The 14243-nt window shown below is 46.1% G+C and overlaps 1 protein-coding gene across 3 annotated transcripts in view; it reads right to left on the bottom strand.

Annotated features, from left to right (window-relative positions):
* Positions 1 to 1673: 1673 nt before the first annotated feature.
* Positions 1674 to 14243, bottom strand: part of LOC125955777 (protein furry) — a 38470-nt gene continuing 25900 nt past the window's right edge. For all 3 annotated transcript variants that reach the window (XM_049686929.1, XM_049686927.1, XM_049686928.1), the window contains 6 exons: positions 12884 to 14243; positions 11497 to 11952; positions 11174 to 11248; positions 5438 to 6843; positions 5150 to 5358; positions 1674 to 3023 (listed from right to left, as the gene is read on the bottom strand). The exon at positions 12884 to 14243 is cut by the window's right edge and continues 437 nt beyond it. In XM_049686929.1, coding sequence (XP_049542886.1) covers positions 2614 to 3023; positions 5150 to 5358; positions 5438 to 6843; positions 11174 to 11248; positions 11497 to 11952; positions 12884 to 14243 — 3916 coding nt within the window. In that variant the 3' untranslated portion in view covers positions 1674 to 2613. The remainder of the gene's footprint in view (positions 3024 to 5149; positions 5359 to 5437; positions 6844 to 11173; positions 11249 to 11496; positions 11953 to 12883) is intronic.

Below are 14243 nucleotides of genomic sequence, written 5' to 3' on the forward strand. Positions count from 1 at the left end.
TCGTGGCTCAGTCGTGTTCTTCAGAGTACTTTCTTCCATTCATCACTAACAACCGTCGAAATGGATGGTCTCGATGTTTATACCCCAGCTCGACTACGGTACGGTTACGCGAACGCACGTATGGTGCACACTGGTAAACGAATCCAGCCACACTCTACCGCGTATCCACATTGGCTTACTGTACCTGGGCACCTGAGCCCTGATAGAGGCACAATTAGAAAAGCAAACAGCTTCTTCTTACGGGCCAACAAAAAGGGGATGGCAAAGAAACAACACCGCAGGAGGTAGTCGACATCGTGGTAAACATTGCCACCATTGCTTTCATTATTCTCATATTCCCTATTCACCCGAACGCGAACCCTAGCAGCTTGTTTGCCGTCTACTACCGTTGTTGCGATAGGAGCACAGCGTTAAAAGAATGCCGCTCGTTCGCGGTCCATTCCCACACTCAACCGTCAAGGAATGTCTTGATGGAAAATGTGAAACCGGTACCGAACAATCCCGTGCACGGTTTCCGATGAAAACCGCAAATTCGCGGCTATATTAGCCACCATAATGGGACTTCATTATTAACCATTAAATCATAACGCGGCAGAAAACCACCTGATTCATGCGGTTCGTTTGCTGTGGTTATGTCCTTTTGTCTTGCAATGTGCTGCTCCACGAGGAGAACGATATTCCGCTGCGAGTTTACAACAGGCACTCAATTACGCTTGTAATGTACTGCAAAAGCTTCTGTTGATTTCCATAATACCAGCCTCACCGCAGGGGGTTTACACATAACACACAATCCTCATGAACTTGATTATCACGATGATGCAACGTGTTTGTACCAGCGGGCGTCATTTCTCTGGGCCTTGCCATTTGCATCGAAACGGTACACGTTTCTTTGATCAGAAGCCAAATGGTTTCCTCATAAATTCAGCCCAGAGCAACGCAACAGGTGGGTTGACGATGCAACACGTTTACCTAGAAATCGAAACACTCGAAACCAGCAAGGATAGACTGCGTTTTCCCTGCAATCCATCCTCATTTAACAAGCGTTCCGCTCTGTTTGTTGCTGCGCGATGAGCTGGCAGGTAATTTATACTAATGGAATTAATTATAGCTCAACAGTCAGTAAAATTCGTATTCCGTTTTAACTTTGCTACCTTTTAACTTTGCCATCGGAATCCACTAACGAACTATACTTCCCACATGATACTACGATGTACGCGTCATGTTACTGTCAGTGGGCTCAGCGATTTTCGGATGTACAATTACTCATGACATAAATAGCTTGCCGAGAAAAGCTGGCAAACAAATTTCAAAAGAACGCACCCGATATGGCATAAGTCCAAGTGGCGGTACTTAACAGCCGGTTCGCGTGTATCGCACACAAAAGAAGGGTTGAAGAGTGAATTGGCTGATAAAACTGTTGCAAAAAAACCCACGCAGCCTCTTCATGTCCATGAGCATAAAGCAGTAAGCAAGCCATTGTGGAACGTGGAGCAATCCGTACTGTTCAGGCTCCAGCAGGCTGTGCACTCGACCAGATCCATGCTTGTCCGTTATCTTCACGGTGGATTCGATGGCACTACTGTCATAATCTGACGAAGCGAGCATGATACTGTTACGCCAAAAGCCCAGCTCAGGCTGTGACATGTGATATCGCCTCTACCGAGTAACTCCGTTTGAATAGAACGCTTTGTGTGAAGGAATGTCGCAGCTTCAGTTTGCATTTTGCTTTCTTTATTTCAACAAAAGAGACGCAAAGGTTCCACTCGCACCAGCACTGGCTTCGTGATGCCTTGTGCGTGTGTCCTCATTCTGCTGGACTCCTACATGGTGTCTATCATCACGTGGCGTACATATCCGCATAGCTACACTAATTGTCACATTTATTGAAATAATACTAGGTAAAAGAAGGAGCCCCTGCGCTGGCCATAGTAGACCGTCAAATGAAAGTGTCATCTTCCCCGTTTTAACAGGTACCTCGTCAGATGGGACTAACCTCGTTTCAATGATCTGCCTAATTGTCTTCGTTCAAGCGCTCCGTCACGCACGATAAAATATCCATTTCGTCGTATCCATCTGGAGAAGTGTGCTTACTTGATACCGACCAAGTGCTGCCTGAAGCAGGGGTAGTGCGCTCACAAACAAGTCATGGTAGAACATGGTAGACCGAAGGATACGGATTTCGGTCCTTCAGCCTTTTGGCTTTTGTCGGTAAAGTATAAAAGAGCAGACGGTTGTTACAATTGAGCGTCCGCGGAAATCCCTCTTTGCTCAGTCTTTGTGCAAGCGCGTTAAAATTTGTCGATGGAATTTGAAAAGAAAACCAAAAAAAGAAATACGAATACGAAGCCGAGCGAAACGAACCGAGCCAATAAAAGTGTCCCCAATGTCACGGCTATTGGAATCGAATTAGCTGTACAATCCCTGCAGGCGTAAAAGAACCAACTTGCCACCCAAGCTAACCTCTCTACGAGTGTATCGAGCCTGTGTGTGTGTGTATGTGGGTGTGTTTGCTGAAATTTTCAGACTAACAGAAACCGACAAAAAAAAAACGAAAACCTTAAAACGCAGAGGCCGAGCAGTGTTTCATTGCCGTCATCGTCCGAGAGTTTGGGCTTAAAGTGTTGTGATGATGTCAACGGTATCCTTAAACGGATTCGTCGAGGCAAGTACTGGCGGTGACGGAGGTGTTGAGCTATGCGTCGAGCTGGCGCTTGCGGCACTCGTTGACGAACCACCATTACCGGATCCCGGGAGAATGCTCGAGACTATCGCACCGGCACCACCGATGCCACCACCGTTGGTATTGCCTACGGCAGCTCCAGTGCCGTTACCGGCACTACCACCTACACCAATCACGGCTGGTATCGTCGTCATCGTTGTCACCGTCGACGAGCTGGAGCTAGTGTTGGCCTTCATGCTAATTTCCATGTTGGACAGCGCGGACGACACGTGCAGCAGGTTCTCCATCAGGATCTGATAAATCTCGCTCAGCTCGAACTCCGATCGGGATACGATGAACACATCTGTTTGAGAGGTGGGCGGGAAATGGAATTCAGCTGAATTTGGTGGCAAGTTTAGGCTTTAAAGTTTCAATTAACGGAGATTGAATACCCCCTATTACCAATGTAGAAATTAAATTGACATTAATTATAAAGTACCCAAATGGAACTACTATTTAAAAATTCATTGATATTTTCGATAGCAAACGCTTTAATGCAATCGTAGTCAAATGTAGTATATTTAACTTATATACAATGCTAAAAAAGCTAATAAACTGGGCCTAGTGAAAGACAAACGCCCTATAAAAGCTTCTCATAGACAGGCATCGGTTTTGTTCACGGTGGTTTATTATTTTGCGAGCATTTTTATATGTGTCAGGTTGGAAGCGAACGCCACGTTTGCTTTGCATAATACAATGCATCTTTCAAATGGCGCTAAATACACAAAAGTTAATCTCACATAATTCTCGCATGAAACTGCACAACTTTGACTGTCCATTTCCAGAACATTAAACAGCGATAAGCGCAAGTGGTCGCAATAAGAATGGGGCCAGGAGCTAACATGCCAGTCAGATGATATGGTCTAATAAATAAAAAAAAAAACCTTTTCCAACCACAACATGAATCGTCCAACCGAACGGTTCTCGAGTGGTTAACACAATCAACATCAGTCGCACCACATCACATCACAGGTTTACCGTGTGAGGAGCCGAACAAATTGCAGGGCCAACCACAGCAACGGCCGTTGATTTAATGTTCGCCTTCTCAAGCACTGTCCAACCCTTTGCATGTTGGTACCGGTACTATCGCACCGATATACTCTTACACACCAACAAGAATGATAAATGAAGCAATAAATCCATGCTGAAAGGCAACTTAAACCTCTGCCGTGTTCCCGATGCTACAGAGTTGAGCGAACACGGAAACACGGTTTGGCCGGTGAACTCCTTTTCTCGTCCTCGTTGTGTGTGTTGTCAAGTTTGTTTGATAGCGCTATTACTAATGTAGTAACACGCTTCGAGAGAACGAACGAAAGAGCGGCCGAGTAGCAAATGAAAAGGGAAGCCCATATCGCCGAAACGAAACAAGAATAGTAATCCGTAAAAATGAAATACATCCTGCTGCTTGCCACGCTGGGTCATCCCGATTCAACAAGAAACGCCTACGAGGCTTTGCGAGAATAAATTTTCAATTTCCAGCTTCGACTTGCTACCATCTCTAGGTTGACCGGAACCGTTGACCATTCGGTTCCTGGTTCTTTCCTTCTCCGTCATAACAGGGTGTCGCAGCGGCCACGGGGCTACAGTAGGAATGTGTTTCATTTTTTATTTCTCTATCTACCGTCCAGCGTAAGCCCACCGGTCAACAAAAGGGTGCCAGTCAATGGCACATAACGACCCATTTTGTACACCTTGGAGCTCCGTCGCCGGATACCCTTAGGTGCCGCCGTACGACACTAATGTGCGTCATTACGTTTTATTTCTACACCAAATGGTTGCAATTTATTGAATCTCTTCGTTCACTCCGTCCATTCTCCGGTGGAAGTGAGCGAGTGTGCGCCAGTGGCATTTCCTGTGTTTGATATGTTGATATTTACCCAGCGATTTAAGAAGCAGCAGCAGCGATGTTGCAGGTCGATGATCTACCCCAAACACCAGAAGGTCGTCGTTAGACGATTACAAGTGTTGATACAAAGGAACGACTTTCGTTTGCAAGCTCTTTCGAAGGTATTTAGAAGGCTTAACTATTGATTTGCGTTTGCTCCAACTAAATCAATGCAAATTAGTGTAAAACATGATTCGTCAAGCTTTAATGGTTGTTCTGTTCCTCCTAGACAGGACCATGAACGATACAACAATCTACACGGCTAAGCCGATTTCAACAACTTTGTAAGACAACATTAATCTCGCTCAACAGAACGGCAACCAGATGGTGGTTCGACGGATTGGTGTTGCCAAAGAAAAACATAACTTTTACTCCTCCCCAGCTTTTAGAAGAAAGGGAAAAAATGAAAAATGTCTTCTGAGCCAACGAAGGCCAATCGATGAACAAACAGAACCATAAGAAGATTGGCAAGTAGGCGATTGGTGAGCGCTGTTTGAGTTTGATAAAGAATTTAATACTTTCATTTTAACACTATCAACACTTACCATTCCTATCTTTTGTCAAACGGTGAGCGTAAACGTTGAGAATGATGGACAAATCGTCGGTAGTTTTAAACTCGGTGCCCAGATTCCCAAAAAGCGTGTCCGTACCGGGGCCAGCTGGAACACCACTTGCAGCTCCAACGGCATAGTTTGAAACCGCAATGCCCGATAGTTGCTTGTGCTGTTTAACGTGATTGATTGCCGCTGACCATCTGGAACGGAAGTAGCCGAGAAGAGAACGGAAAACGATTGGTTGAGGATTTCAGGTGGGAAACATTAGGCACCACTTACCGCTGGTTGTCGATGAGTTCGATGAGGATGTTTTCGAACTCGCTGTTGTTCATGGGAAGGCCTGGCGATGGTGTCGGCGTGTTCTCGCCCTCGGTCGAGGTAGACGTGTCCAGCGATTCCATCTCGGCGTCGTCGATACAACGCAGCAGTGCTCCCCGGACGGACAGGTACAGGTTGGAGAGATCTTGCATTTGCTCATTCTGGCGCAGATTCTGTACCACGCTTATGGCAATCTTGTGATCGGATTCGATCAGCAGTAGCAATTGAAACATCAGTTTGTATAGTCCACGTCCAAGATCGAGCAGCAGCTCGGCGGTAGCCGGATCAGTCGAAACCGACAGCGAGGCACTGACACCATGCCCCGTCGCCACGGTAACCGTACCCTCGTTGGCCGAATCGATATCGGATGTGAAGAGCGCAAGCTTGCAGGAAGCTTTCACCTCATCTAAGCTATCGAGCACGGTGTCTTTGCGATCGAAGAATGTCTCCAGATGTTCCTGTACCTCCAACACACCGTACCGGAGGTTCTCGAAAAGACGAGGTGTCGTGGCAAGGCTTGCATGGTACCAGATCTTCGGTGGATCACCACGTGTGGCCAATAAATCGGACAGCACCGAGATCCGATGACCAAGCTGAACACCGGCACCAGTGAAGTACCGCATACAGTCCTTCGAGATTGCTATCGAACGCACCGTCAGCTCCTTAATCAGGCGGAACATCTGATTCAACAGATCTGGAGCATGCGAGGACGGTTGATTCACCAGAAGCCCAACAAGCGTGCGGCGCCAAACGTCCACACTTTCGTCCCGTATCGGACCCGCCCGGAACGGGTGCATGCCCGGTAAGTGCGGCGACGCATTACACGGCGTGATGTCACCTAGATCTCCCGCGCTCGATCCACTCGTATCACTGCGCGACACGGAATCCCGTCGATGACGACGCTCACGTAAACTTAAACTCGTCGGTGGACCCCCCAGATAGGCGGCCTTTGAGAACATTGGTCTCGGTTCTTCATCGAGCGGTGATTCCGATTCCATTTCCTCGTCGGACGAATCATCCGCATTCGGACGTTTGCGGCGATTCAGTACCGGGGTCTTTTCGCTTAAACTTTCATCGACGTTCGAGGGCAATGCACGACCGGCACCGGACAGCGAGTGCTGTTCGTTCTCACCCTCCGAGAGTGGGCGTCGCCGTACGCCCCAGTTAAAGTTGTCCGTCGATTCACCCTCGATGCTTTCGCTCTCATATTCAAGGAAGTCAAAGTCCTTAAACACCCCAAAGTCGGGCGGTCCATCCTCCCGTCTCGAACCACCACTGAGATCCTGCTGCGCTCCCGATGTTTCGTCCGTGCTCGATGCAGCCGATGATTGACGCTCCAGTAGATCGGACGATTGGCTGAAGATGACCTGCGGTGTACAAAGAGGATGGTTTCCAATGAAAACTGCGCTCATGCTGCACCAAAGCTCCACCGTGCTGATAGCGCTAATAGAACGTTGGGCTAGAGTGGCGGCAACCGTGCAACCCTCTACTGTGCATACGTGCAGGCAAACGAACTACGTTTCAGGGCACTAGCATCTATTCAATCTTCTCGAGTTTCTCGAGAGAAATTTTTTAACATTATATGAGAACGGACGAGCCGTATGTTTACCTCGAGAGTAGTTACTTCTAGGATGATGCTCATAATAATAACCATGTATAAACCCCACCTTTTCACCCTCTCTCAACACATATCAAATATATGACGTCCAGACACAAAAATTCTATTCTTTGCCAACGTCGAAGATAGATAGAGAACAATTTCCAAAAGTTGTAAACAAATCCCAACCTATGTTACACTTTCTCTGCTGACCTCAGGAAACTAATTAAAGGACTGTGTTAACCTAAGGAACTAATTAAAATTCCCTCAAGTTGGCTATCCAAACGAAACAGATTTGTCCGGGGGAAAATTGTGTGTTGTAGGACCAACTTTCTGGATTGAGTGCGTTACCAAAAAATCGATCGATCTCTGAGAAACGGGTCTTTATCCGCTCCAATTGTATTATGTCATGTCATGTGCTCTAGCCTAGCAACATTAAAGCATATTGAACAGCGTCTAAAGATAAGACAAGTTGGTTGACTGACAAACATTCCTATCAGTATCCTATACATTGAAAATTTCTGCAGTGACTGCGAAGCTATCAACCCGATACCACTGTCTTTTTATATTTTCACCACATTAGGTTCACATTCTGCTAGCTGTTATCGTCAGCAAGCATATACGGAGAAACGCAGCACATCGGTAAGCAACCTTTGCCGCAAGTCATCGCTAACCAAACCTCAGTGAAGCAGCAGCTTCCTACTTACGAGAGGGCTAGGATGCGAAAGATGTGTCCCTTTGCTTTTTTCTTTCGTCCCTTCTTCGGTCTTTGATTTGCCTAGCTGCCAAGGACACGGTTTCCCTTACATTCCAATTTCCGCTGCTTGCGCTGGTTCTATTGGATGCTGATACCAAGATTGATATATCTTTCTGGTCACGATTTTAACGCTGCTCAATGCTTTTCCGTTTTGTGTTTCCCCCGTTCCTCCACACTACTTCCCCCACAAATGGAAATAATAAAATTGCCATTGAGCTTTCTTATCTATTCCGTACCCCAAATCGCCCGTAAATGTGGCACAAGTTTTAAAAAATCATCTTCCAATAGTGGCCTTGATAATGAAACAAATTTAGTGGAAGGAAATATCCTGGCCGAACCAACGCGACTTGGACGTGAGAAAACCCATGCGCGTGATTGTGTGGGTACTCAATCAAAGAAACGCAATCATAACCATAGCAGCCGAACCATTCCGTTACCATACCGACGAGAAGCAATCTCTGCTGGTCCGACACTGGCACGGTAATGCGACAGACAGGACGATTGAATATCCTTCCATAATTCTATTCTCAATGCCAGCATCAAGGCAGACTGTGGACTGTCTGTGGGCAGTGTCACTTCCTGCTCACTTCCCTACTAGCAGTACATGGAAGATTAGCTGCTGAGCTGATGTCACCAGATGTCGGCAATCGTGTTACATGAGCAGGCATCGTAATCCTTCCATTCCATGTAAATGCATTGTTAACTTTATCGTGTCAAGCTTAAGTAACGTATGAGCTGTTCAAAAGGCGGCAGCATTTTGCAAACAAACATTTTACATTTAGATTTATGCTAAAGAGTTTACTAGCTAACGATAATATCCAGGATAGTGCCACGAAGACGAGGTTAACTTAATCTTCATAAGCTGAACATATTGATTTGTTCTTACAATCTATCAACCTAGTCATCTAGTATACAGATCGCGACAATGGGAATCAAGGTGGAGTGATTCTCGAAGCGAGTAGCAAGGATGGGAAAACATTATCGTCCATGAAAGATCAAACAAAATGTTACTTATCATTATGCACGAAGGATCTTTTCAAAGACAGAAAGTACTACAAGGAACGACAATAAGGTTATTATAAATTGAAAATTTTACCAATCCATTAAGATAACTTGAAACGAAACAATTTATCTTAATTAAAATGGAGCTCTACCTGTCAAGGCGAAACTATTCACTTCATGAAAAGTGATTTCACAGCATAAAGAGAGCTGCGAAAGCAGAGTAACAAATACCGGTTCTAGTAAATGTGGTTTTCTCGCAAGCAGGGAGTCAGAGCTGAATAGGAAGGCAATATGCTGCAACATAAATCATAAGGCTTCACGTAACCCTAGCTCGACAGCTCATAAGTTGCCACCTGATTGTGCACATGTCACCGTACACACATCGCTGTACCGGTTTCGGTGTGCATGTGAACCAGGCGTTGAGACCGTTTTCATAAACGCCAATCCTAGCGCTCCGAATAGCCCCATCAGTCAAACGTCAAGGAGCAACTCGTGGCCCTAGCAGCATCTTATGCACGGTTCGCGGAACGCGAGACTCATACTGAAGTGGCCAATGGCATCGAACGTATCCTCGCTAGTCATACAATCAACCACGCGATCCTCCGAAGCGTAACAGTACTTCAGTTTTTCAAAACATAACATAAAAATAGGCAAATTGAACATCAACATATTGCCGCCCTGTCTGGCAAAACACCGGCACAGCAGGTACCGTCTGAGACACTAGCCGCGTGCCATTGAAGAGGAAATAACTGAAATTGTTCTCTCGCTTCTCTGCTTGCGAAAAGCACGGTACCGGAAAAGCGGATTGTACAAGGCCATTATAAAGACGCTTGATAGGCTGGTTCTTTCCATTTCTGTAGCAGCGGTACTACTGATGCCAGTATGATGAAATATGATGAAACAAACTGCAAAAGCCCATTCCACGCGAAACCTAAATAAATCCGTACCCAACACAGAGGACCGGGTCGTTCTATGATAAGAAAGATCCATATTGAATCTATGGAAATTAAATACAAGAATCCGGACTAGTGAACACCGTGTGATGATGACTACCATTATGTGACCGAGTGTCGTGATACATGGCATTCCTTTTAGCTTTCAGCAACCGGGATTAGGAAACAAGGGGCGACCAGACAGCATCACATTACAGAACACACATCTGTCGTCACGATTTCTGGAAATGATATTAAATTGTCCGTTGCCGGTTCGTAAGTGAAGCTATGGTGCCTCTTCAATAAACTTATTCGCCGACGATGGCGTAGCAAAACACAAAATAAGACAAAAAAACAAACCATCCAAATTGTTGACATTATGGAATTTAAAAAGAAATACATTTTTCTGTCTTCTTTCACCTTCCATCTTCAGAGCACTCGTGAGAGCATAGCGGAATGGGAAAAAAGAGGAAAACGTTAAAGTATACGAACACCGCTTTTCTACTCGATGGAATATGAATTTGTGTTGCTTATTGCGCTCGGTGCTCTAGGAATTCGGTAATGTGCTTAGCAAGTATATTGTTAGAAGCGTGCGTGCAACACGGAGCGAAGCAGACAGGCGTATAAATCGACACGAGCCATAGCATTTGTGGTGCGAAAAAAACCAAAATACAAATAGAACTCCACGAACGGCAGCACCTGGCACATTCTGATCCGATTAAGAGCGAAACAAAATCGCGGATTAAATCTGTTAACAAATGCTTTGATTGCCGCTAGTTAGTTTTACTAGCACTGGCTTAATTTTCTCATTCTGGCGAACGATATTCTTGGAAGGAAGCATTGTTAGATATAATTGAAGAGAGTCATTATCTTTTTATACCCGAGAAGCACGTAGTAGTTAACCTTTAGCATAATCTGGTACAAAATCAAGGGCAAACAAACTCAGAATACCCAACGGACCCACTGTCGGTCGGTCTTCAGCCGCTAAAACCGCGGTAAGATGTGCAGAATGTGTGTGTGTGTGTGCGTGTCTCGTGACCGGAATGCTACCCAAACGAAAGCGCTAAAGCACGTACACATCGGTGGATTATGGCGGTGTTTTCACGAATGTCGTTACCTTGGAATATAGTGAGCTTAAGATATCATCCTTTAACGAATGAACGATACATTCCATTGAAGGATGAAGGTCGCGAGATGGGAGCGTGAGAATTCGATAGAAAGTTAGTTAAAAGTTAAAAACTCGTTTTCATTTGATATAATACTACTCCAACCACAGCAATTAGAAGTGCCATTGAACAAACAATCATTCCACTAAGCGTAACACCTAGTAGAATAGATACTACTAAATCGAAATCGATGCTTTCACAGTGGCCTATTGGACTGAACTGAGCTGAGAAAAACAAACTTACCGAGGGACTCTTGGGAAGACCGACACGCTGTCCGCAGGTTGTCAGCAAGTTCACCAAGCATTCACGAACACGCCCCTGAAATTGGAAAGAGATTGGGTTGACACGTCAGGTATTTAGTAATATGCATACCAAACTGTCCTGTATTTTGGTCCGAAAAAGCAGGGAATTTTATTCAAATTCACCACCAACATCCACAGACCTAACAAGGCACTGACAGTTTAGGTGCCTTTCCCATACTCAATTAACAGCACATAACAGTAACACAATGGGAAAACCAAATGAACCGTTACAATATACACCCCTAAGAGCAGGACCAAACATACCTGTGACATCCATGGTCGTTTCCATCCACTTAATGGAGCAGTATCCGCCGGCGACAGGCTCGCACTGCGCCGCGGTGAGTTCGGTGTACCGGCGTGACCGTAATGGGTGCCCGCTCCGGTTACGTTGCTGGAACCATTATAAGCTTTAGTTACCGCTTGCGTTCCGACGCCAGCACCATGGCCGCTACCGCCGCCGGCACCACCGGTATTTCCATCGTTGTCCGATTTCATCAGCAGCTTTCGTCCGATTAGTGGTGTTTGCGAAACATCGAACGAAAATTCCATCGTCCGACCGGCCAGTTCCTTTTTGCAGAACACCTCCGAATCGCTGAAGCTGCCGTGCAGATTAGCGAACGCCGAACTGCTCACCTCCGATGATTGGGGTACCACCTGGAGACTGGAGCTGCGTGTTACAACGAACTTCAGTATCTTTAAGGCTTCCTTCCAGTTGGGGCTCTGAGAAAGAAAGAAAACGCATTAGCCACAACTTAGATGTATCATGCAGAAGACAAAAAGACAAAGAGAGCAAACTGATTGCGGAGGTAAAACATCAGCATCGTTCAATTTTATCCTCTTAACGCAAGCCTGTCTTACACTGACATTTTTTTTAAATATAAAAGTGATACAGAGATAATCCATAATCAACTATTCGTAACAAAACCAGTACAATACTACAATAGTTCAATATTTTGATTGATACAATCGTTCAACTACGCCATGTGGTACACATTGAGCCGCAGTACCAATTAGCATTTCAAGGAAATTTGTTGAAATAAAAACTGTTACTGTTACTGTTGCACAAGTGCAAAAAAATGCTAACCTGTCAATAACACCAAAGTAGGGATTAATTAAACTTTTACATCAGTGGCCTATTTGATTAAATTCATCTGACAAAGCAGCCAAGTTTAATTAATATTTATTCGCTTGCGACAATACCCCTCTACTGGCTGTTTGTATCACTATATGCACTGTGATGAATGTAACGTGGTAAATTAATGTGACGTTACTATAACGCCCGTTAAAATGTAAATGAACATAAGCATACGGCTCGTCCATCCGTATAAAAAAAGTAATTGGACATAAATCAGGCGCCATTAACACTTTAACTACACAGAAAATGGTAGTGAAAAGGCTGAATCACAGCGCTTTGAAGTAACCATTTGTTTGCTGTGGTCATATGAACCTCACTCATATTGAACGACAATCAAGCAATAACCTATCATAACAATGATCAATCGATGCATCGGATTTCAATATAAATCATTCAATAGACGCAAAACAAGTCAGAAAATTACTTATTAACAAATTACCAAATCAAATAGACATCAAATAGACATTGTAATCAATTATTGCTTATCAAGAGATCAGAAAGATTGTTGGTACTTACGTCCAAGTATTTGGAAATGATTCGCAGCATATCGCCAGCAATCGGTTGCACTGTAACCGCGGAGAGATCAACGTAATGCAGCATGCAGTGGATCACGCTCAACACTTGAAGCTGCACCTGCACCCAACCCTTCTCCAGCACCTCCGTCAGGAATGCGAGCATGTGTAGTCCCATGTGCGCGTACGTATCGTACAGATACTTCACCACACACTTGGTCCACTGGAACGATTCCTTGCTGAACGTTTTCCGACTGTACAACGTCATGACGGTGCCGAGATTCTCTAGCTTCAGTCCCATCTCCGACGCGACCTGGGCGATATTCTCCGCACTACGGATACAGATCTCGTTTGCGTCCTCATAGTGTAGCAGCATGTACGGGAGCAGGGCGATCACATTCATCGGAAAGGCGCAGCTTTGCGTTGGGTCACACACTGGCAGGTTCAGAAGCGGCGTAAGCTGCGATAGCAACGCAATCGACGGTTCGTATGTTCCGGAATAGGTACAGCCCTTCAGTAGCAGGGCGTGCACACCGGGGTACGTTGACCACTTGAGCTGTTGCTGAAGCTTCTCCACCTTGTCCCGCGCATCTGGCCGATCAAGCGGTAACCGGTGCAGGACTCGTGTTAGCAGCCGCAAAGCCAGTAGAAACTCGTGCTCGTAATCACTCTCGAGCAGCGAAACCGACAGCCAAAACAGTTGCGCCAAGATAGTCATCTTGTCGTCCTGTGTGGCCGTATCGCCGAGCAGCTTCAAGCTCTGGGCGCTGCGTGACCTCGACAGGGATGTTTGGCCGGCCGCAAATTTGGCCGCATTCCGCTCCAGTTCCAGTGCCGCATTTCGGTTACGCAGTTCGATCTGCTTGTCGATCGGTGAGTTGGCCGCCTTCCGAGAACAGTACGAAATCGAATAGCTAGTACTACGCGTGTGACCACCACTCATGACATTGTTGATGCTTTGGCCGGACGAACCCACCATCCCTTCGGCAGACCGCTTGCTGCCATACATTCCGGCTACCACGCCGCCCTCCTTGTTGTTGAGATTGGGCGTGCTCTTGAAAATGTCCTTCATCACATCCAGCGGCCGGAAGTCCGAATCTAGACTGTCGACGGCGGCCTCGAGTGTGAGGAGCAACTCCGTTACGTAGCCCTGCATGTCCTCACCCTGCTCGGCCACGGTTTCGATCAACCGCGACAGGATGTCGGACAGCATGCGCGAATTGATTGGTACATTGAGCGAGCGGAACACTTGCAGGCTGCGCCCGGCGTAGTGGCGCGACGAGCAGCTAAGCCCCAGCTGCAGGGCCGTCTGGGCCCATCGCTCCGGAATGCGCGCGTGGGGATAGCTGTCCGTGAACACCTTC

This window comes from Anopheles darlingi, chromosome 3, assembly GCF_943734745.1.
Source record: "Anopheles darlingi chromosome 3, idAnoDarlMG_H_01, whole genome shotgun sequence".
Taxonomy (NCBI): Eukaryota; Metazoa; Arthropoda; class Insecta; order Diptera; family Culicidae; genus Anopheles; species Anopheles darlingi.